Source organism: Taudactylus pleione, unplaced genomic scaffold (assembly GCF_031769625.1).
Source record: "Taudactylus pleione unplaced genomic scaffold, aTauple2 ptg001085l, whole genome shotgun sequence".
Classification (NCBI taxonomy): domain Eukaryota; kingdom Metazoa; phylum Chordata; class Amphibia; order Anura; family Myobatrachidae; genus Taudactylus; species Taudactylus pleione.
The window spans coordinates 579,371-598,062 of NW_028285486.1; the positions used below are offsets into that span (position 1 = coordinate 579,371).

The 18,692-nt window shown below is 51.9% G+C and overlaps 1 protein-coding gene across 1 annotated transcript in view; it reads left to right on the forward strand.

Moving 5' to 3' along the window:
* LOC148453825 (dystrobrevin beta-like) overlaps positions 1-16,028 on the forward strand; it is a 30,969-nt gene extending 14,941 nt beyond the window's left edge. Inside the window, exons 2-6 of the mRNA XM_088461642.1 lie at positions 8,742-8,892; positions 9,187-9,276; positions 14,706-14,759; positions 15,598-15,633; positions 15,720-16,028. Of these exons, the coding sequence (XP_088317768.1) occupies positions 8,796-8,892; positions 9,187-9,276; positions 14,706-14,759; positions 15,598-15,602 (246 nt within the window). The 5' untranslated portion in view covers positions 8,742-8,795 and the 3' untranslated portion in view covers positions 15,603-15,633; positions 15,720-16,028. The remainder of the gene's footprint in view (positions 1-8,741; positions 8,893-9,186; positions 9,277-14,705; positions 14,760-15,597; positions 15,634-15,719) is intronic.
* Positions 16,029-18,692: the final 2,664 nt, after the last annotated feature.

The following is an 18,692-nucleotide window of genomic DNA, read 5'->3' on the forward strand; positions in this document are numbered from 1 at the left end:
GGGAGAGGAGTGACCTCCAACCAGTCCTTATATCAGGGAGAGGCGCGTCCTCCAACCAGTCCTTATATCAGGGAGAGGCGCGTCCTCCAACCAGTCCTTATATCAGGGAGAGGCGCGTCCTCCAACCAGTCCTTATATCAGGGAGAGGAGTGTCCTCCAACCAGTCTTTATATTAGGGAGAGAAGCGTCCTCCAACCAGTCTTACATCAGGGAAAGGAGCGTCCTCCAACCAGCCCTTCTATCAGGGAGAGGAGTGTCCTCCAACCAGCCCTTCTATCAGGGAGAGGAGTGTCCTCCAAACAGCCCTTCTATCAGGGAGAGGAGTGTCCTCCAACCAGTCCTTCTATCAGGGAGAGGAGTGTCCTCCAACCAGTCATTTTATCAGGGAGAGGAGTGTCCTCCAACCAGTCCTTCTATCAGGGAGAGGAGTGTCCTCCAACCATTCCTTCTGTCAGGGAGAGGAGTGTCCTCCAACCAGTCCCTATATCAAGGAGAGGAGTGTCCTCCAACCAGTTCTTGTATCAGTGAGAGGAGTATTCTCCAACCAGTCCTTCTATCTGTCCTTATATCATGGAGAGGAGTGTTCTCCAACCAGTCCTTCTATCTGTTCTTATATCAGGGAGAGAGTGTTCTCCAACCAGTCCTTCTATTTGTCCTTATATCATTGAGAGGAGTGTTCTCCAACCAGTCCTTCTATCTGTCCTTATACCAGGCAGAGGAGTATTCTCCAACCAGTCCTTCTATCTGTCCTTATATCATGGAGAGGAGTGTTCCCCAACCAGTCCTTCTATCTGTCATATCATGGAGAGGAGTGTTCCCCAACCAGTCCTTCTATCTGTCCTTATATCATGGAGAGGAGTGTTCCCCAACCAGTCCTTCTATCTGTCCTTATATCATGGAGAGGAGTGTTCTCCAACCAGTACTTCTATCTGTCCTTATATCAGAGAGAGGAGTGTTCTCCAACCAGTCCTTCTATCTGTCCTTATATCATGGAGAGGAGTGTCTCCAACCAGTCCTTCTATCTGTCCTTATATCAGGGAGAGGAGTATTCTCACACATTCCCACACACTCATCACACATGGGTCAGTAACCTCATATCAGGCGACAGGCAGCGATGGTCTCCGCCTCGTATCAGGCGACAGGCAGCTATGGTCTCAGCCTCGTATCAGACAACAGGTAGTGATAGTCTCAGCCTCGTATCAGGCAACAGGTAGTGACGGTCTCAGCCTCGTATCAGGCGACAGGCAGCGATGGTCGCAGCCTCATATCAGGCGACAGGCAGCGATGGTCTCAGCCTCATATTAGGCGACAGGCAGCGATGGTCGCAGCCTCGTATCAGGCGACAGGCAGCGATGGTCGCAGCCTCGTATCAGGCGACAGGCAGCGATGGTCTCAGCCTCGTATCAGGCGACAGGCAGCGATGGTCTCAGCCTCATATCAGGCGACAGGCAGCGATGGTCGCAGCCTCATATCAGGCGACGGGCAGAGATGGTCGCAGCCTCATCTGTTAAACAGATCCGATTTTTATCAGTATACAGCCAGACTGGGACATTGGGCCTCATTCAGACCCACTCGCAAGCGGCTGTCCGCTCGCAAGTGGGTCGATGGTGTGCACTGCGCATGCGCACGACGGAGGGAGCTCCGTCGTGCGCATGCGCCAGACGCGACGAGCAAAGGATTTTCCTTCGCTCGTTGTGTCTGATCAAAGGGGGCGTGCTGTCGATGTTGATTGACAGCACGCCCCCTTTGGTGGGCCTGCCGGGGCGTGCCTGCCAGACGGAGGCGTTCCCAAGGGAACGCCTACCGTCAGAAGCCGGCCCCACTGACATCACTAGTCTGATAGAGCCAAAATCACTCCAGGGCTTGGGTCCGTCCTCCTCTATACCCCGCCCCCGGCCACAGCACCTCAGTTTGAGTTGGTGCCCGGCCGGAGTCGGGTCACCTGCGCAGGGGGGCTGCAGGAGCAGCCCCCAAAAGCTTTCTATTTTTATTTAAAAAAAAAAAAAAGCCTGTTAGATTTTTATTTTAAAACAGAGGCTCTAGTGTGGCAGCGACGGGCTGTCTATGCAGACGCCCACGCTGCCGCTCTCCTTCCCCGCTGGCGCCGCGACACCAGTACTGCACTGGGGATCGCGGCGGGAGGCCAGAGTCCGTACTAGCCGGACTCTGGGTCCCTCCCTGGACTGCTGCCGGGGACAAGGTAAGCCGCGAGTCGCCGATTGCCTGCACATGCAGTCCTTTGCCCCCGGTCCTAGGGGACAGACCGGGGGCCGCTAGCGGTGGCGGCGGGCTCCCCCTCTGAGGAGGAATAACCCGTGGGACCACTAGACCACCAGGGATATATGGCAAGCGGGATGCCGGCAAGCCCTGGGGTTAATATGCTAGCCAGGGGAGGAAGCCTTCCCTGTCAGCGGCTCCTCCCCTCAGCTCAGCGCGCCTTTCAGCACGGAGTCTGGCGTCGCTGAGCTGCAGTTACACGGCCACTCCTCTGAGGTCTCTGGGGGCCATTTTCTACAAGTGGCAGCGCAGATCTTCAGGGAGCACGCGGACCGGTCCCCCTGTGTACCTCTCCCCTGATTAAGGACAGCGTACACAGCACTATAGCCCTCCCAGACACTGAACCTGGGCAGGTTGATTGTAGTGGAAAGGTGCAGTGAGTATATCTTCCTGCATGGTATGTGACTTTTGCTAGTGCTGCCTGTCTGTGCTTATTTTCCGCTTACTGTCAGCTTATACCTATCCCTTTACTTCTCCTACAAGCCCTACAGGTGTGCGGGGGAAGGGCGTTTCTGCAGACCTCACCTATATAAATCACGTATTTGTGAGGTCCGTCACATACAGTTGTGTGCTACACAGTGCCGTATTGTGGGCTGTTGTTTAGCACACCGGTGAGTGCGTTTTCTTCTGCCCTGTTGCCAGATATATTTTTTGACTATATAATATATTCTGTCATGTCAGACGAGGAGGTTGAGCACTCAGTGGCTCCGGTGTTGGCCTCCTGCGTACGCTGTTCTGCAGGAGTAGATAGGGAGGATTTGTCACAGGATGGCCTGTGTAGTCGATGCCAGGTGGCTCCTGGCCCATCCAGACCTTCTCTGGCGCAGGAACCACCGTGGGCGATGTTTTCTCAAGTGCTGGTGTCTATTGCGGACCGTCTGTCGGTCCCGACTGCTCTCCCTACTAGGGCGTTGCTCCAGCCGACCATCCCCCATTCCCCGGGTGTCCCGCAGTTATTGCGGAGTCCTCCTGGGTCTCAATCAGTAGGTCCCTATGCGGGGTTGCCTATGTATATACAGGCTTCCCCTGTGCCGCAGCAGCCTGTGGTACCTTTTCAGGCCCCTATGGCGACTCCTCCACCATGGGTGGATGTGCTCTCCAACTCCGTGCAAAATTTGGCGGCCGCTTCCTCGGCTTTTCAGTCAATGTTGCAGACTGACATGCCTTCTAGGATTTCAAAACGCCCACTCATGACACGGGCTGCTCAGGTATCGGACTCAGAGGGTTCCTCAGATGATGGGGAGGTCCCTGATGACACTGACTCTGACGCCTCGGTCCAGGAAATGGATACCAAGTCGTCCATTAATGTGCGAGCACTAGTTAGGGCGGTGCGAGCTATTCTTCTTATAGAGGATGAGGCACCGGTTGCTAAGTCGAAGTTTCCTAGTTTCAAAAAAACTAAGGTGGCTTCTGCGGTGTTTCCCCTGTCGGATCAGTTGACGGATCATATGGCTGTAGCTTGGCAGGCGCCCAGTAAGAGATTCCTTCCTCAGAAGCGGTTGGCTTCTAATTACTCCTTCCCTGAGGCACATTGTAAAAAATGGGAAACTCCACCGGCGGTGGATTCCCATGTCACCCGTTTAACTCGGGGCGCCACCTTACCATTACGTCGATATCCTCGCTGAAGGATCCCACGGACAGGAAAGTTGAGACTTGCTTAAAGTCTATTTACTCCCTCTCCGGGGCGGTGGCCCGACCGTCCATGGCCATCTCCTGGGTGGCCAAGGCCATTGAGGGGTGGGCCAATGCATTGGAAGATACCTTCCCGGACGACGCTCCGGATGTCCAGCGGGCGTTGTTGGGACAAATGAGGGACGCTGCTTCTTACATTGGAGAAGCTTCTTTAGATGCTAGTCTGCTGACCTCGCGGGTATCGGCTGCAGCGGTGTCTGCCCGCCGATCCTTATGGTTGCAGTCCTGGAGAGCGGACTCTGATTCAAAGAAAGGTCTGGAGGCCTTACCTTTCAATGGGGAATTACTATTTGGTCCGGACTTGGACAAAATAGTGGACACCCTGGCTAAAGCCAAGTCGGCCTTCCTCCCTTCGGCGGCACTGCCTGCTAAGGTTCGGAGTTCGGCTTTTCGTTCCTTTCGGGTTCAGGGTAAGGCGAAAGGTCAGTCCTTCCCGAGACAGTCTGCGAGTAAGACTGCCTCTAAACCCAAGAAGCAAGCCTGGAGTGCTCGGCGCCCTTCTTCCAAGCAGGAAGATAAACCTGCGGCCTGATGGGACGGGCCTCCCTCTGGGGAACCTCAGAGTGGGAGGCCGACTTCTTCTATTTGCCCAGTGCTGGCACAATACCACCACGGATGCCTGGGTTCGAGAAGTGGTCTCCCAGGGGTACGCCCTGTCTTTTCGGCACAGACCACCCCACCAGTTTTTCTGCACAAGTCCTTCTCAGGACAAGACCAAGGCGTTACAGGTTCAGGAGGCTATAGAGTCCTTGCTGAAAGCAGGGGTCATTGTTCCCGTTCCTCTATCACAACGAGGGACGGGGTATTATTCGTCTCTGTTTCTGGTGCAGAAACCCAATGGTTCTCATCGCCCTATCCTCAACTTGAAGTCTCTGAACAAATTCCTCAGAGTTCCCAAGTTCAGGATGGAAACGTTACGTTCCATCATTCTGGCGATGGAACCGGGGGATTACATGGTGTCCCTGGACATCCAGGACGCCTACCTCCATGTTCCGATAGCATCTTCACACCAGCGGTATCTGAGGTTCGCTATCCTTCAACACCACTATCAGTTCCGGGCGCTACCCTTTGGTCTCTCCACGGCACCGAGGGTGTTCACGAAGATTATGGCGGTCATGGCCGCACATCTTCGGAACCAGAATGTACGGCTGCTGCCGTATCTGGACGACCTCCTGTTGCTGGCGAGCTCCCCGGAGGTACTGCTTCAACATCTCCATCTGACGATCGCTTGCCTGCAAGCACACGGGTGGTTGGTAAATTGGAAAAAGTCCTCCCTGATTCCATCACAGCGGATGGTTCATTTGGGAGCCCTGCTGGATTCGCGTCAGCAAAGGATCTTCCTGACTCCGGAGAAGGTCGCCTCCCTACAGCTGCGGATACGCAGTTGCCTGAGCCGTTGCCGCCTGTCGGTCCATTCGGCTATGAGAGTTCTGGGGTCCATGGTGTCGACATTCGACATGGTGGAATTTGCCCAGTTCCATTCCCGGCCCCTGCAGGGGCTGATTCTGTCAGAATGGAACGGGTTACCTCACCGGATCCGCTCTCAGGTGCTGGTGTTGTCTCCGGACGTTCGGCAATCTTTGGCTTGGTGGCTTCAGACAGCTCATCTGGTCGAGGGGCGCCCATTTTGGATCCCGGACTGGGTCCTGCTCACGACGGATGCCAGTTTCCGGGGTTGGGGGGCAGTGACCGGCTCTTGGTCGCTTCAGGGTCGTTGGTCAGCGGAAGAAGCACTTCTCCCCATCAACATCCTGGAACTGCGGGCAGTATACAGGGCCCAGCAGTCGTCCGGCCCCGCTCTTCACGGAAGGGCGGTACAGGTGCAGTCCGACAACGCCACCACGGTGGCGTATATCAACCACCAAGGCGGAACTCGCAGTCAGGCAGCGATGTCGGAGGTGTCTCGTATCCTGACTTGGGCGGAGGGTCACATTCCAGCGATCTCGGCGGTCTTCATCCCCGGAGTCCTCATTTGGGAGGCGGACTTCCTCAGCCGTCACGACGTGCATCCCGGGGAATGATCGCTTCACCCAGAGGTGTTTCAGCTACTCGTGGACAGGTGGGGACTGCCGGAGCTGGACTTGATGGCCTCCCGTCACAATCACAAGTTGCCCGTTTACGGGTCAAGGACAAGAGACGCAGGCGCAAGTCTGGTGGACGCGCTGTCGGTGAAATGGACGTTTCACCAGGCGTATCTGTTTCCTCTGATATCCCTGCTTCCTCGGGTTCTGCGGAAATTCAAGCAGGACGGCGGCATGCTCGTGCTGGTAGCTCCGGCGTGGCCCAGACGTCCTTGGTACTCCGATCTCAGGAGCCGCTCCATCGACGCTCCGTACCTTCTTCCTCAGCGTCGGGACCTGTTGTCTCAGGGGCCCTGCCTTTACCCGGATCTGGGTCGGCTGTCTTTGACGGCGTGGCTCTTGAGACAGCCGTCTTGAGGTCTCGGGGCTTCTCCAGTTCGGTTATTGGTACCATGCTCAGGGCACGCAAGCCTGCTTCAGCACGGATTTATCACAGAGTGTGGCACACTTACTTTCAGTGGTGTGAGTCCAGACATTATGATCCTCAGGTGTTCCGAGTTTCTAGGATCTTGGAATTTCTTCAGTCAGGATTGGATCTCGGCTTACGCCTTGCATCTCTGAAGGTTCATGTGTCCGCCTTGTCCGTGTGGTTTCAACGGCGGATTGCAATACTACCAGACGTTCACACCTTTTTCCAAGGTGTTCTCAGGATCCAGCCTCCCTTTGTGGCTCCTTGGGACTTGGCGGTGGTGCTACGGGTCCTGCAGGGTCCTCCGTTTGAGCCTCTTGAGGCGGTGGAGCTCAAGTGGCTGACATTTAAGACGGTTTTTCTCCTGGCAATTGCTTCGGCCAGGAGGGTGTCTGAATTGGGGGCGCTTTCCTGTCGCCCTCCTTTCCTGATTTTTCACCAGGACAGAGCGGTGCTCCGCACTCGTCCAGAGTTTTTGCCCAAAGTGGTCTCGAAGTTCCACATTAATCAGGAACTTGTTGTGCCAGCTTTTCAGTCCCCTGATCTTTCAGCTGGTGAGACTTCCTTAGATGTGGTCCGTGCGCTTAGAATTTATGTAGACCAGACAGCTTCGGTTAGGAAGTCTGATTCCTTGTTTATCCTCTTTGGTTTTCACAAGAGGGGTTGGCCTGCCAACAAACAAACGTTAGCCCGTTGGCTTCGTTCCGTTATTTGTGAGGCTTATGCACAGGAGGGCTTACCTGTGCCAGCCTCTGTTAAGGCTCATTCCACTCGTTCTGTGGGTCCCTCTTGGGCTGCTAGACGTGGCGCTTCTGCTGTTCAGCTGTGTAAGGCGGCCACTTGGTCTTCAATTCAAACGTTTTTGAGGTTCTATGCGTTTGACACCTTCGCCTCTCAGGATGCATCCTTTGGGCGCCGGGTACTCCTTTCAGTACAGGAGCGTCCCCGCCCTTAGTTGTACTGCTTTGGGACATCCCCAAGGTCAACCCTGTGGACCCCCTATGGACCCTGAAGTAGAAAACAAGAGATATGGTAAGAACTTACCTTTGTTATCTCTGTTTCTACGAAGTCCATAGGGTCCACAGGGCGCCCGCCCTGACGCACCTGGCTTCAAATGGGCTGTGTGGCTGGTCACCGGTTTTCCGTCTCCCATTTCTGTGAGTATGGTTTCTTGTGTGTTCCAGTCTTCCTTCTCTCTGTTTAGTCTCCTCCTTCGGCCTTGGCTGCTTACCAACTGAGGTGCTGTGGCCGGGGGCGGGGTATAGAGGAGGACGGACCCAAGTGCATCCTGGGAGCAGCTAAAGCTTTAACTGCGTGGTGCCCATGGATCCAGATCCAGCTATACCCCAAGGTCAACCCTGTGGACCCTATGGACTTCGTAGAAACAGAGATAACAAAGGTAAGTTCTTACCATATCTCTTGTTTTTTTATTACCATATTAAATTTGTTACTCTGACTTCCAGCGCTTCATTAATTTATATATACATGTAATAAAGGAGGCCCTGCACTTTAATGGAACAGGAATGCTGTATAATATAGACTCTCTCCATAAGCCGAGCTCACTACCAATCCCGCTACTTGCTTCTGGGCCTATAGCCCTCCTCGGCTAACATGTAGATGTGTCTGTACGCAGTGTGAGGCACCGTCACTTAGTACTGAGGCCCGAGGTGTTGTGTGCCTCGATTTCTGTGAGCTGTGGGTGGGGTTAGAGATAAAGGGGCCATCCTCCTTGTTTGGTGCCTCACAGCACTTTGGGATATAGTTTACCGGTGCCTCTGCCTCAGGGAGGTTCTGATGTAGCGGCACATGAAACCATTGCTGGATCTATATGCTGTATACACTGAACACAGACAGGAGGCACCAGAGGAACAACAGGTGTCAGTGTGATGTGTAATACATGTCCGGCCACGCTGACTGTGCCTCCTATCACCGGTTATTATTTTCAATTATTTTTTTAAATCCTAATCTGCCGGCCGTGGTTTAGGATGCGGGCTGTACTTTCACAGAGATATGTCAGTGTGCAGCAGGCAATTTAGGAATAACTGATGTTAACCTCTGCCATTCAACGGACAGTAAAATACTAAAGACGCCCTGCTGGCAGTACTACATATTATCACACATGTATAGAGGGTAATCCTGTGTGCGAGGCCTCCTGTCCTCTCTGCCTGCTATTCCCCACTCTGGCTCTTCACTACTTTTGCTCCCAGTTATAAAGCACAGTGGAAAACCCTTGCGCTGTATACATCGTAATCACACCCTGGATGTCTGTTCTCTTTCTCTAGGCACAAGTAGCGGGGTCTCCTCATTCCTCACCAAGCCATGGTGCCAATCGCTCCATGCCAGTCCGCTCCACGTCTGCCAGCTCCACACCTACCCATGTTCCTCAGGACTCCATAGCCGGACTAGGAGATGTACAGGAGGCATTTGCACACGGTAAGTGTTTGCCGGTTGCGTGACTAGTATAGAGGTGACATTACTATCAGAGTCAATGTAACGGAACATGATTGTGGTCCCCGCTCCTCCTTAGCTGTATGTGGGTCCAGCACGGACACCGTACACCACTCGGCTTCAGCCGGGACCAACAAACGATTCCAGGCAGCTCTCTTGTGTCTATAACACATTTCATAACCAGTTGTAGTGCTTACACGTGAGATCGGTGCTGTGTCCGAGGCATGAGGCACTGATTCCTGGTGGTGGATGACGTTTTATGTTTTGACTGGCTTTCAGGTACCAGGAGGAATCTCCGTAGTGATTTACCGGTGGCTGCAGATTCCATTACTAACACCATGTCTTCTCTGGTGAAGGAGCTGCATTCAGGTAGGTGCCCGGCCTGCTGGCCTCAGGTATTAATCCCTGTACACCAGCAGTGGGTGAGACGCCGTCAGTGCTGGGACATGCAGAATACGTCTGGCTGTCTTGTGCCTCAGGCTCCTCTGATACAGACTGGTGTCCTGCATTCATAATGTTGGTGTGCGTGAGCTCCTTGTTGCACAGTGACTGAGAGCTCTGATACTGAGCCTGAGGACCTCATTCAGAGGTGGTCGCAAGAAGCGATCACTCTCTCTGAATGAGGGCGGCCGCTTCTAGCTTTATGGTGTGGCCTCCTGGTCGCAAGCTAAGCTGTGGGTTACCACCCACAGCTTAGCTAGCGACCAGACCCTAAGGTTGGGTCTGGGTACTCGCAAGCCCCAGAGAGCTTTCTGCTCTGATCGGCCGCCCACGAAACAGTAGGCGTTCCTTAAGGAACGCCTCCGTTTTGGAAACCACCACCCCCCCCTCGGCCCGCCTACAAAAAGGGGCGAGTTGTCGATCAACATCGACAGCCGCCCCTTTTGTAGCGAGCTCCGGAGCGACAGAGTTTCTCTGTCGCTCCGAGGCTTGCGCACGCGCAGTGCGGCCGCTGTGCGTGCGCAGGGCCACCCATCGACCCGGTTGCGAGCACATCGGTGCTTGCAACCGGGTCTGAATGACCCCCTGAGACTTTCCAAGGTTACTATTTTTGCTTCTTGTGCATTAGACAAGTCACTCTGTGTCCTCATAAGCCTTGTCTCAGCGTTCTGTAAGAAATATGTGCTTTATATAAGGAGGAAAATGTTTGCAGCTCCTCCTGGACCTCACGCGTTCCACATTATACCTGCAGCACTTTACACAACCGGCCCTCCAGGATTAATGCTGTGTGACTACAGCCAGGGCTTTAGTTTAGGCACCCCCGGGGGGAAAGTAGTGTTAGGCACCCCCCGGGAGTGTTAGGGTTCGGGGAGGAAGGGGTTAAGGTTAGGCACCCCCCTGGGAGGAAGTTAGGGTTAGGCACCCCCCCCCGGGTAGGTTAGGGTTAGGCATGACAAAGGGAGGGTTAGGGGGGGAGAGGGTAGGTATAGGGGACTTACCTGTCTGCATCGGGGTCCTGAACTGTCGGGCTTCTGTTGGCATATGACCCATTCCGTTATTATTATCCTATTAAATATAGGATAATAATAATAATAATAGAATGGGTCACAAGGGTTCCGCCGCACTTTACGAAGTACGTAAACAAACGAGTACACAAGAAACGGTTATTAACAGTACAAAACAATGCAGGACAAGGACATGGTTTATAAACATTGCTACATTAATGATCATAACACTTAAATAAGCAGCAGGACGTTAGCAACCAAGCACATGAGGGAAGAGGGCCCTGCTCATGAGAACTTACATTCTAAAGAGGAGGGGCAGACAGACAGGGGTGACACAGATGGGTTAGACAGCGAGGAAGGCGTGTTGGGTTAGGAGGAGAGCTGGAAGGCTTTGATGAAGTAGTGGGTCTTGAGAGCCCATTTAAAGATTTGTAGATAAGTGGAGAGTCTGATAGGGAGAGGGGAATAGTTCCAAAGGTAGGGAGGCGGGAGTGTACGAGGAAGTAATCATTTGGCAGGAGAGGCGGCATGCATTTGTGGAGCGATGTGGGTAGACGGGAGAATATTGGGTGAGGGCTTTGTAAGTGAGTGTAAGAACCTTGAATTGGGAGCCAGTGGAGGGCTTGTAGAAGAGGGGAGGAAGATGAGTCGAGCAGCAGCATTGAGGACAGACTGGAGAGGAGAGAGATGGGAGTTGGGGAGGCCAGATAGGAGGAGGTTACAGTAGTCCAATCTGGAGATGACCAGTGAGTGTATGAGGGTCTTAGTTGCCTCGAGGGTGAGAGAGGATCTGTTCTTGGAAATATTTTTGAGATGGAAACGGCAGGACTGTGAGAGGTTCTGGATATTAGGTATGAAGGTGAGGGATGAGTCCAGGATAACTCCCAAGACAGCGCACTTTGGGGCTGGAGGAGATAGTTGTGCCATCAATTGATAAAGAAATAGTGGGAAGTGAGATTATACGAGAGGGTGGGAAGATAATCAGCTCTGTCTTAGACATGTTCAGTGTAAGAAAGCGCTGGGACATCCAGGAAGAGATAGCAGAGAGACAGCTGGAGATACGGGTGAGGAGAGGGGGAGAGGTCAGGGGAGGAGAGGTAGATCTGAGTGTCATCAGCATAGAGATTATATTGGAGGCCAAAAGTGCTGATGAGTTCACCTATAGAGGACGTATAGAGAGAGAATAGTAGAGGTCCAAGAACAGAACCTTGGGGAGCACCTACTGTTAGTGAAAGTGGAGGGGGAGAGGAGTCATGAGAGGAGACAGAAGGAGCGGTCAGAGAGGTAGGAGGACAGCCAGGAGAGGGCAGTTATTAGTATCAAAACACTGGTTTTATGTATTGTGTACAGTATGGCAGACAGGGGAGGGGGTGTGTATTGTGTACAGTATGGCAGATAGGGGAGGGGATGTGTATTGTGTACAGTATGGCAGACAGGGGAGGGGGTGTGTATTGTGTACAGTCTGACAGATAGGGGAGGGGGTGAATGAATGATGATCTGATTAGTGTGTAATAGAATCCTCTCGCACAGGATGACTCACCGGCTGCGGGATCCCGATGAGTCAAAATGCCGACAACTTCAAACAGTAAGTATTAGGATTAGGGCTAGGCTGCGTGCAGGGAAGGTTAGGGTGCTGGATGGGATGATTAGGGTTAGGCGGGGGGAGGGGTTAGGGTCTGCTTTACAATACTTACAATTGCCAGGATTTTCATCTTCATTGTGATGCAGTACCCAGTTGATGATTGAGCCATGGGAGGGGGGTGAGTGAGGTGCTGAGAAGTGTGCATATGAATTAACTCTATTATCTCTCTGTCATGACTCACAATGGAGCCGTGCGCGGGCGTGCGTGTGTGCGCGTGCGTGTGTGAATGAATAATGTGCTGATCCGTGGGTGAAGGAATGAGGTCTACTATCTCTCGTAGTTGATAATGAAGTCAAGGGGACTGAATGAAGTGCTGAGGATGTGAAGGAATTAACCATATATCCCATTATCACGGCTACACAGTGGATGAATAAACAAGAGAATATATACTGTGTGTGAAGGAATGAATTCTATCCCACTCTCTCCAATTGACAAAGGAGAAATAGAGTGGAGATTATGGGTGAATGAACTGAACTAGCTCTCTCGCAGATGATGATGGAGTAAAGGGGATGGGGAGGGGGTGTGTATGAATGCCGTTAATTTTTATGTGACGGATGGGACCCTTTTCCCCCTCTCTCAGAGCTCGTGATTGAGACTGGAAGACAGGAGGTTGAATAAATGAACAAGGTACTGATTAGTGTGTTAAGGAAAGAACCCTATCCTGCTCCATCACAGTTGACCATGAAGTGTGTGGAGGTTGTTAGTTAATGAGATGCTGATCAATGGGTGACGGAATGAATTCAATCATATGTCTCACAGCTGACCAATATTATATGGGGGGGGGGTGTTATCCAACAAGGTGCTGCTCGGTAGATGAATGCTATCTTCTCCCTCTCACAGCAGATGATGGTGCCCTTGGAATGGGGTGGGGGGTGGATGAATGAGGTGCTGATCTCTCTCTCTCTCTCTCTCACAGTAGATGATGGTCCCCTTGGAATGGGGTGGGGGGGTGGATGAATGAGGTGCTGATCTCTCTCTCTCTCACAGTAGATGATGGTGCCTTTGGAATGGGGTGGGGGGGTGGATGAATGAGGTGCTGATCTCTCTCTCTCTCACAGTAGATGATGGTGCCCTTGGAATGTGGTGGGGGGTGGATGAATGAGGTACTGATCTCTCTCTCTCACAGTAGATGATGGTGCCATTGGAATGGGGTGGGGGGGGTGGATAAATGAGGTGCTGATCTCTCTCTCACAGTAGATGATGGTGCCCTTGGAATGGGGTGGGGGGGTGGATGAATGAGGTGCTGCTCTCTCTCTCTCCCAGTAGATGATGGTGCCCTTGGAATGGGGAGGGGGGGGTGGATGAATGAGGTGCTGATCTCTCTCTCTCCCAGTAGATGATGGTGCCCTTGGAATGGGGAGGGGGGGTGGATGAATGAGGTGCTGATCCTCTCTCTCTCTCTCTCTCTCTCTCTCTCTCTCTCTCTCTCACAGTAGATGATGGTGCCCTTGGAATGGGGTGGGGGGGTGGATGAATGAGGTGCTGATCCCTCTCTCTCTCTCTCTCACAGTAGATGATGGTGCCCTTGGAATGGGGTGGGGGGTGGATGAATGAGGCGCTAATCTCTCTCTCTCACAGTAGATGATGGTGCCCTTGGAATGGAGTGGGGGGTGGATGAATGAGGTGCTGATCTCTCTCTCTCTCACAGTAGATGATGGTGCCCTTGGAATGGGGTGGGGGGGTGGATGAATGAGGTGCTGATCTCTCTCTCTCTCTCACAGTAGATGATGTTGCCCTTGGAATGGGGTGGGGGGTGGATAAATGAGATGCTGATCTCTCTCTCTCACAGTAGATGATGTTGCCCTTGGAATGGGGTAGGGGGGTGGATGAATGAGGTGCTGATCTCTCTCTCTCTCACAGTAGATGATGGTGCCCTTGGAATGGGGTGGGGGGGGTGGATGAATGAGGTGCTGATCTCTCTCTCTCTCTCACAGTAGATGATGGTGCCCTTGGAATGGGGTGGGGGTGGATGAATGAGGATGATCTCTCTCTCTCTCACAGAAGATGATGGTGCCCTTGGAATGGGGTGGGGGGGTGGATGAATGAGGTGCTGATCTCTCTCTCTCTCTCACAGTAGATGATGTTGCCCTTGGAATGGGGTGGGGGGTGGATAAATGAGATGCTGATCTCTCTCTCTCACAGTAGATGATGTTGCCCTTGGAATGGGGTAGGGGGGTGGATGAATGAGGTGCTGATCTCTCTCTCTCTCACAGTAGATGATGGTGCCCTTGGAATGGGGTGGGGGGGGTGGATGAATGAGGTGCTGATCTCTCTCTCTCTCTCTCACAGTAGATGATGGAGCCCTTGGAATGGGGTGGGGGTGGATGAATGAGGATGATCTCTCTCTCTCTCTCTCACAGAAGATGATGGTGCCCTTGGAATGGGGTGGGGGGGGTGGATGAATGAGGTGCTGATCTCTCTCTCTCTCTCTCACAGTAGATGATGGTGCCCTTGGAATGGGGTGGGGGGGATGAATGAGGTGCTGATCTCTCTCACAGTAGATGATGGTGCCCTTGGAATGGGGTGGGGGGGAGGATGAATGAGGTGCTGATCTCTCTCTCACAGTAGATGATGGTGCCCTTGGAATGGGGTGGGGGGGTGGATGAATGAGGTGCTGATCTCTCTCTGTCTCACAGTAGATGATGGTGCCCTTGGAATGGGGTGGGGGGGTGGATGAATGAGGTGTTGATCTCTCTCTCTCTCTTTCACAGCAGACGATGGTGCAGATGAGGAAGAGGAGAAGATACAGAACGGGAAGGACAGAGGTGAGTTACATACTTACGGCCCTGAAGGACCTTTGGAAAATGATGGCATTGGTTCCTGCGTCCGGGTGGTCAGACTCACATACTTCATGGTCTGTCCATTCCCTCGGTAGGAAAGCAGCACAGATAAATGGGGTTTCTCACTTTTTAGTTATTTTATACAGAGTTTAGTTCTCAGTATATGACAGATTCCCAGTTCTGTATGTAATTCCCAGTATCTTTGTGCTGTAGCAAATCTATAATAAAAGGCCATGCTATAACCCGCACGTAAACTGGGCACAAACCACTGTAAGAATAAAGGCAGAGGAAGGCAGCGCATTGCGTCCCACGTGCAGAGCTCCTGCGGATCTGGGTCTCGTGTACGCCAGGCACACGTCTCCTGCACACCCGTGCCCATGTTGTAAACGGTTTTGTTTTATGTACAACAAACACCGCGAATTGAACTCCTAACACCAAACCCCTTATAATGCAGCAAAAAAGCTCAGTGTGTGCCCGAGCCCCAATCCGTGTCAGCAAATAGCCAATCACAAGTGGTACATTAGTGCTGGCACCCGTCATCATCATCATTTGTACCTGACCACACTCACATAATGTGTCTATGCTATTGTTTCCCACTGCGCACGTGGTCCCCGTTCTGTGACCGCACCCGCAGTGTACTCCACCCATCCAAATGGGTGCAAACGCATATGCCTCTTCCCTGGGCATGCCCACTGCAATACATGCGAAAACGCCAAATGGCGCAGTACTCCTCGCTTCCAGGATCGCTCATTAGTTGCCGGCAATATTCTTCCTGTGTCATTAGTGAGGGGTGTTTGACCTTATATCATCCTCTGCCTTCCAGGATAAATGTCCTGCACGGAAGAACAAGGTGATCCAAGTAAGTGTCTGTTCCGTGGGCCGCCCACATGTCCTGTCCGTGACGCTGCCCCAGACGTGAGTGTAACACCCTGCTCTTCCCCACAGGCTCAGCGATTCCTCCTATATCCATCCAAACGCAGCATCTGACCAGCCACAGCCAGCAGAGAGACGAGCAGCGAGGGGGACCTTGTTAGTGCATGCTCGGTTCTCCATGTAACATACAACATGCGTGTTACCGGGCCATGTTCCATCATGTCTTGCAGAAGCTGGAAGGAGTGAGTGTGAGTGTGCTTGTCATGGGTACAGAGGCCTGGGACACTGTGATCGCACTGACACGGACATGCGCTGTATGTACTGAGCGACGCAGGAAGGCGGTACATTTCATGGTCCGAAGTTTACAAATTAATAAATGTGTCTGTCTGTCAAGTCTCTGTGTGCTGCGTCTTACGCCGGTCCATGACCGTGACGGGACGTGTGTGTGTGTGCACCCTGGAAGGCATATAACATGTTTCCGTCTTCTCACCAGACAATGGCAGTCTTATGTCACATGTGTTCATGATGTCATCAGGCGGTAGTAGCCATGTTTCACAAGGTCTGCAGGTAGTAGCTGTCATGTGACGTTATATGATGACATCAGGCAGTAGCAGTCATGTTTAATGACGTTGACATCATGACTATCGATCTTCTGGTGTCGACATTGTCACTGTCTACATGGTTTCTGTATCCCTGTATGATGTCATTAGGCAGTAGTATTCATGTTTCAAGATGCCTTCAGACAGTAACAGTCAAGTAGAATGATGTCTTCTGGGAGTAGCAGTCATGTGACATGTATGATGTCATCAGGCAGCAGCAGTCATGTGACACGTAGCAGATACCCGTCTGTCTCTATAAGACGGAATTGTCTGGTCTATGAGCTCTGCGAGGCTGATGCAGAGCTGGGAAGAAACTGAGCATAAATTACCCCAAATAAAAAAAGTGCAGGGAAACACCAGCGTATACCACCCACATGCAGAGCGGGTTATGCTCCTGCCCGGAAACGCCAGCGTATACCACCCACATGCAGAGCGGCTTATGCTCCTGCCCGGAAACGCCAGCGTATACCACCCACATGCAGAGCGGCTTATGCTCCTGCCCGGAAACACCAGCGTATACCACCCACATGCAGAGCGGCTTATGCTCCTGCCCGGAAACGCCAGCGTATACCACCCACATGCAGAGCGGCTTATGCTCCTGCCCGGAAACACCAGCGTATACCACCCACATGCAGAGCGGCTTATGCTCCTGCCCGGAAACACCAGCGTATACCAGCCACATGCAGAGCGGCTTATGCTCCTGCCCGGAAACGCCAGCGTATACCACCCACATGCAGAGCGGCTTATGCTCCTGCCCGGAAACGCCAGCGTATACCACCCACATGCAGAGCGGCTTATGCTCCTGCTCTCCTTGTGTCACGGCAGGTGCGGTAGATACGCCTTTTAATGGCGTACAGGCTCCTACATTGTGGTTTGCATGGGTGCATTTTGGCGGCGCGCTTTTACTGAACGTTTGCTACGGGAGAACGCCCCCTTCCTACACAGTTCCCCCTCTCCGATCCTCAGGTTCGATGTGTGCAAAATTGAATAGCATTTCCCTGCAAGGTGCGGGTAATTAGCCACAGGGTAAACCCTGCAATTAATTGGATTCCCCCTTGGAATAATGAGTTGTACAAATCACAAACAACAGAAGTGTTTGAGACAAGAGTCTACATCCCATCAGAGTTACAGTCCAGGAATCTGACATGGTCCCAAGTGACTGTGTGATGTGTATAGTAATGATATAGTCTGGCTGTCATGATAAGACCGATGCCCAGCACTCACCATATAATGACCTTTACCCTGCTTTATAGAGCACTTGTGAGGCTTACAGGTTCCCCGGGGGCAGGGACAGAGGTTTACATTTGTGGGCCCCACAGCCCAATGTACTAAATTACTGGCCAGAAATTCCCATACACACATAGGGCCAGGCTCTATCTGTGCATATGGGAGTTACGCCCCTGCCTGCAGTGCCCATGCCAAAATATCTGACCTCCTCCCAACAGGCTATGTAACTAAAGCGTTACCTAAAGACACTGTGACGCATTTCGTATACTACCCATAGGATATCTTAGGTTATGGGCAAACATATGCAATAATATACCATATATATTCATATAATATAGCTAATTGCACAAGGTGATCACCTGTAGTATTTGCAGCAGTAGGTCCATATCATAGTGTTCTATTCACACTGTAATTGTAACTCCCATTTAGGACCTTTCCTCAATGCTATATCTGTAAAGAAGAAAACAAGGGGGAACAAATGATGAAGCATGTTTGGAAAGAAATTCTCTATACTGAAAGTTTAAAAATGTGTAAATATATTTAAAGTATAATACACATATGACAAGCCTTTAACAAGTGGTCTGCGGCTCCTGCCTCCTGATGGCGTTTCACTAGGTAGTTCCAATCCAAGACCGGATTTCATTCAGAAAGATTCTACCGTCTTCAATAACTCCATCACATGCAACACCTTTCGTTCTCGGCAATGACTTAATCATGAAGCCATTTCTGATTGCGAAACGCGTTGGTTTGGGAATACAGAGATCTCCGGGAAAAAAAAAATCCGGCCGATTCATCCAACGTGAAAGAGGCAGCTGAAATGTATCTATGAGGCGGCACACATTGCCGATATCTTAGTATGCAAACAGCACTGGTTTTCCACATATCATGACGCATCCACTTAAGACCTGCAATGGAAACTTTATTACATAAAAGAAACATACACCCTATTGTCAGTTACTTCAGTTCTATCTGCATCAAACCATCAGGCAGTGCCACCAATACTAAAAATCAATGGATGTCCTGCACTTTGATTGTCATATGCTCCATTTTTACTGCCAATGGATTGGGAAAACAAGTCGGTGTGGTGGTAACTGGTTTGTATGGGATGATAATGGGATTGTGAGAACTAGCATTGATATGGTGTGCAGGTCACTGGCTTGATGGTGCGATTGGCAGAACTAGCTGGTGTTATGGTGTGCTGGTCACTGGCTCTTATGGT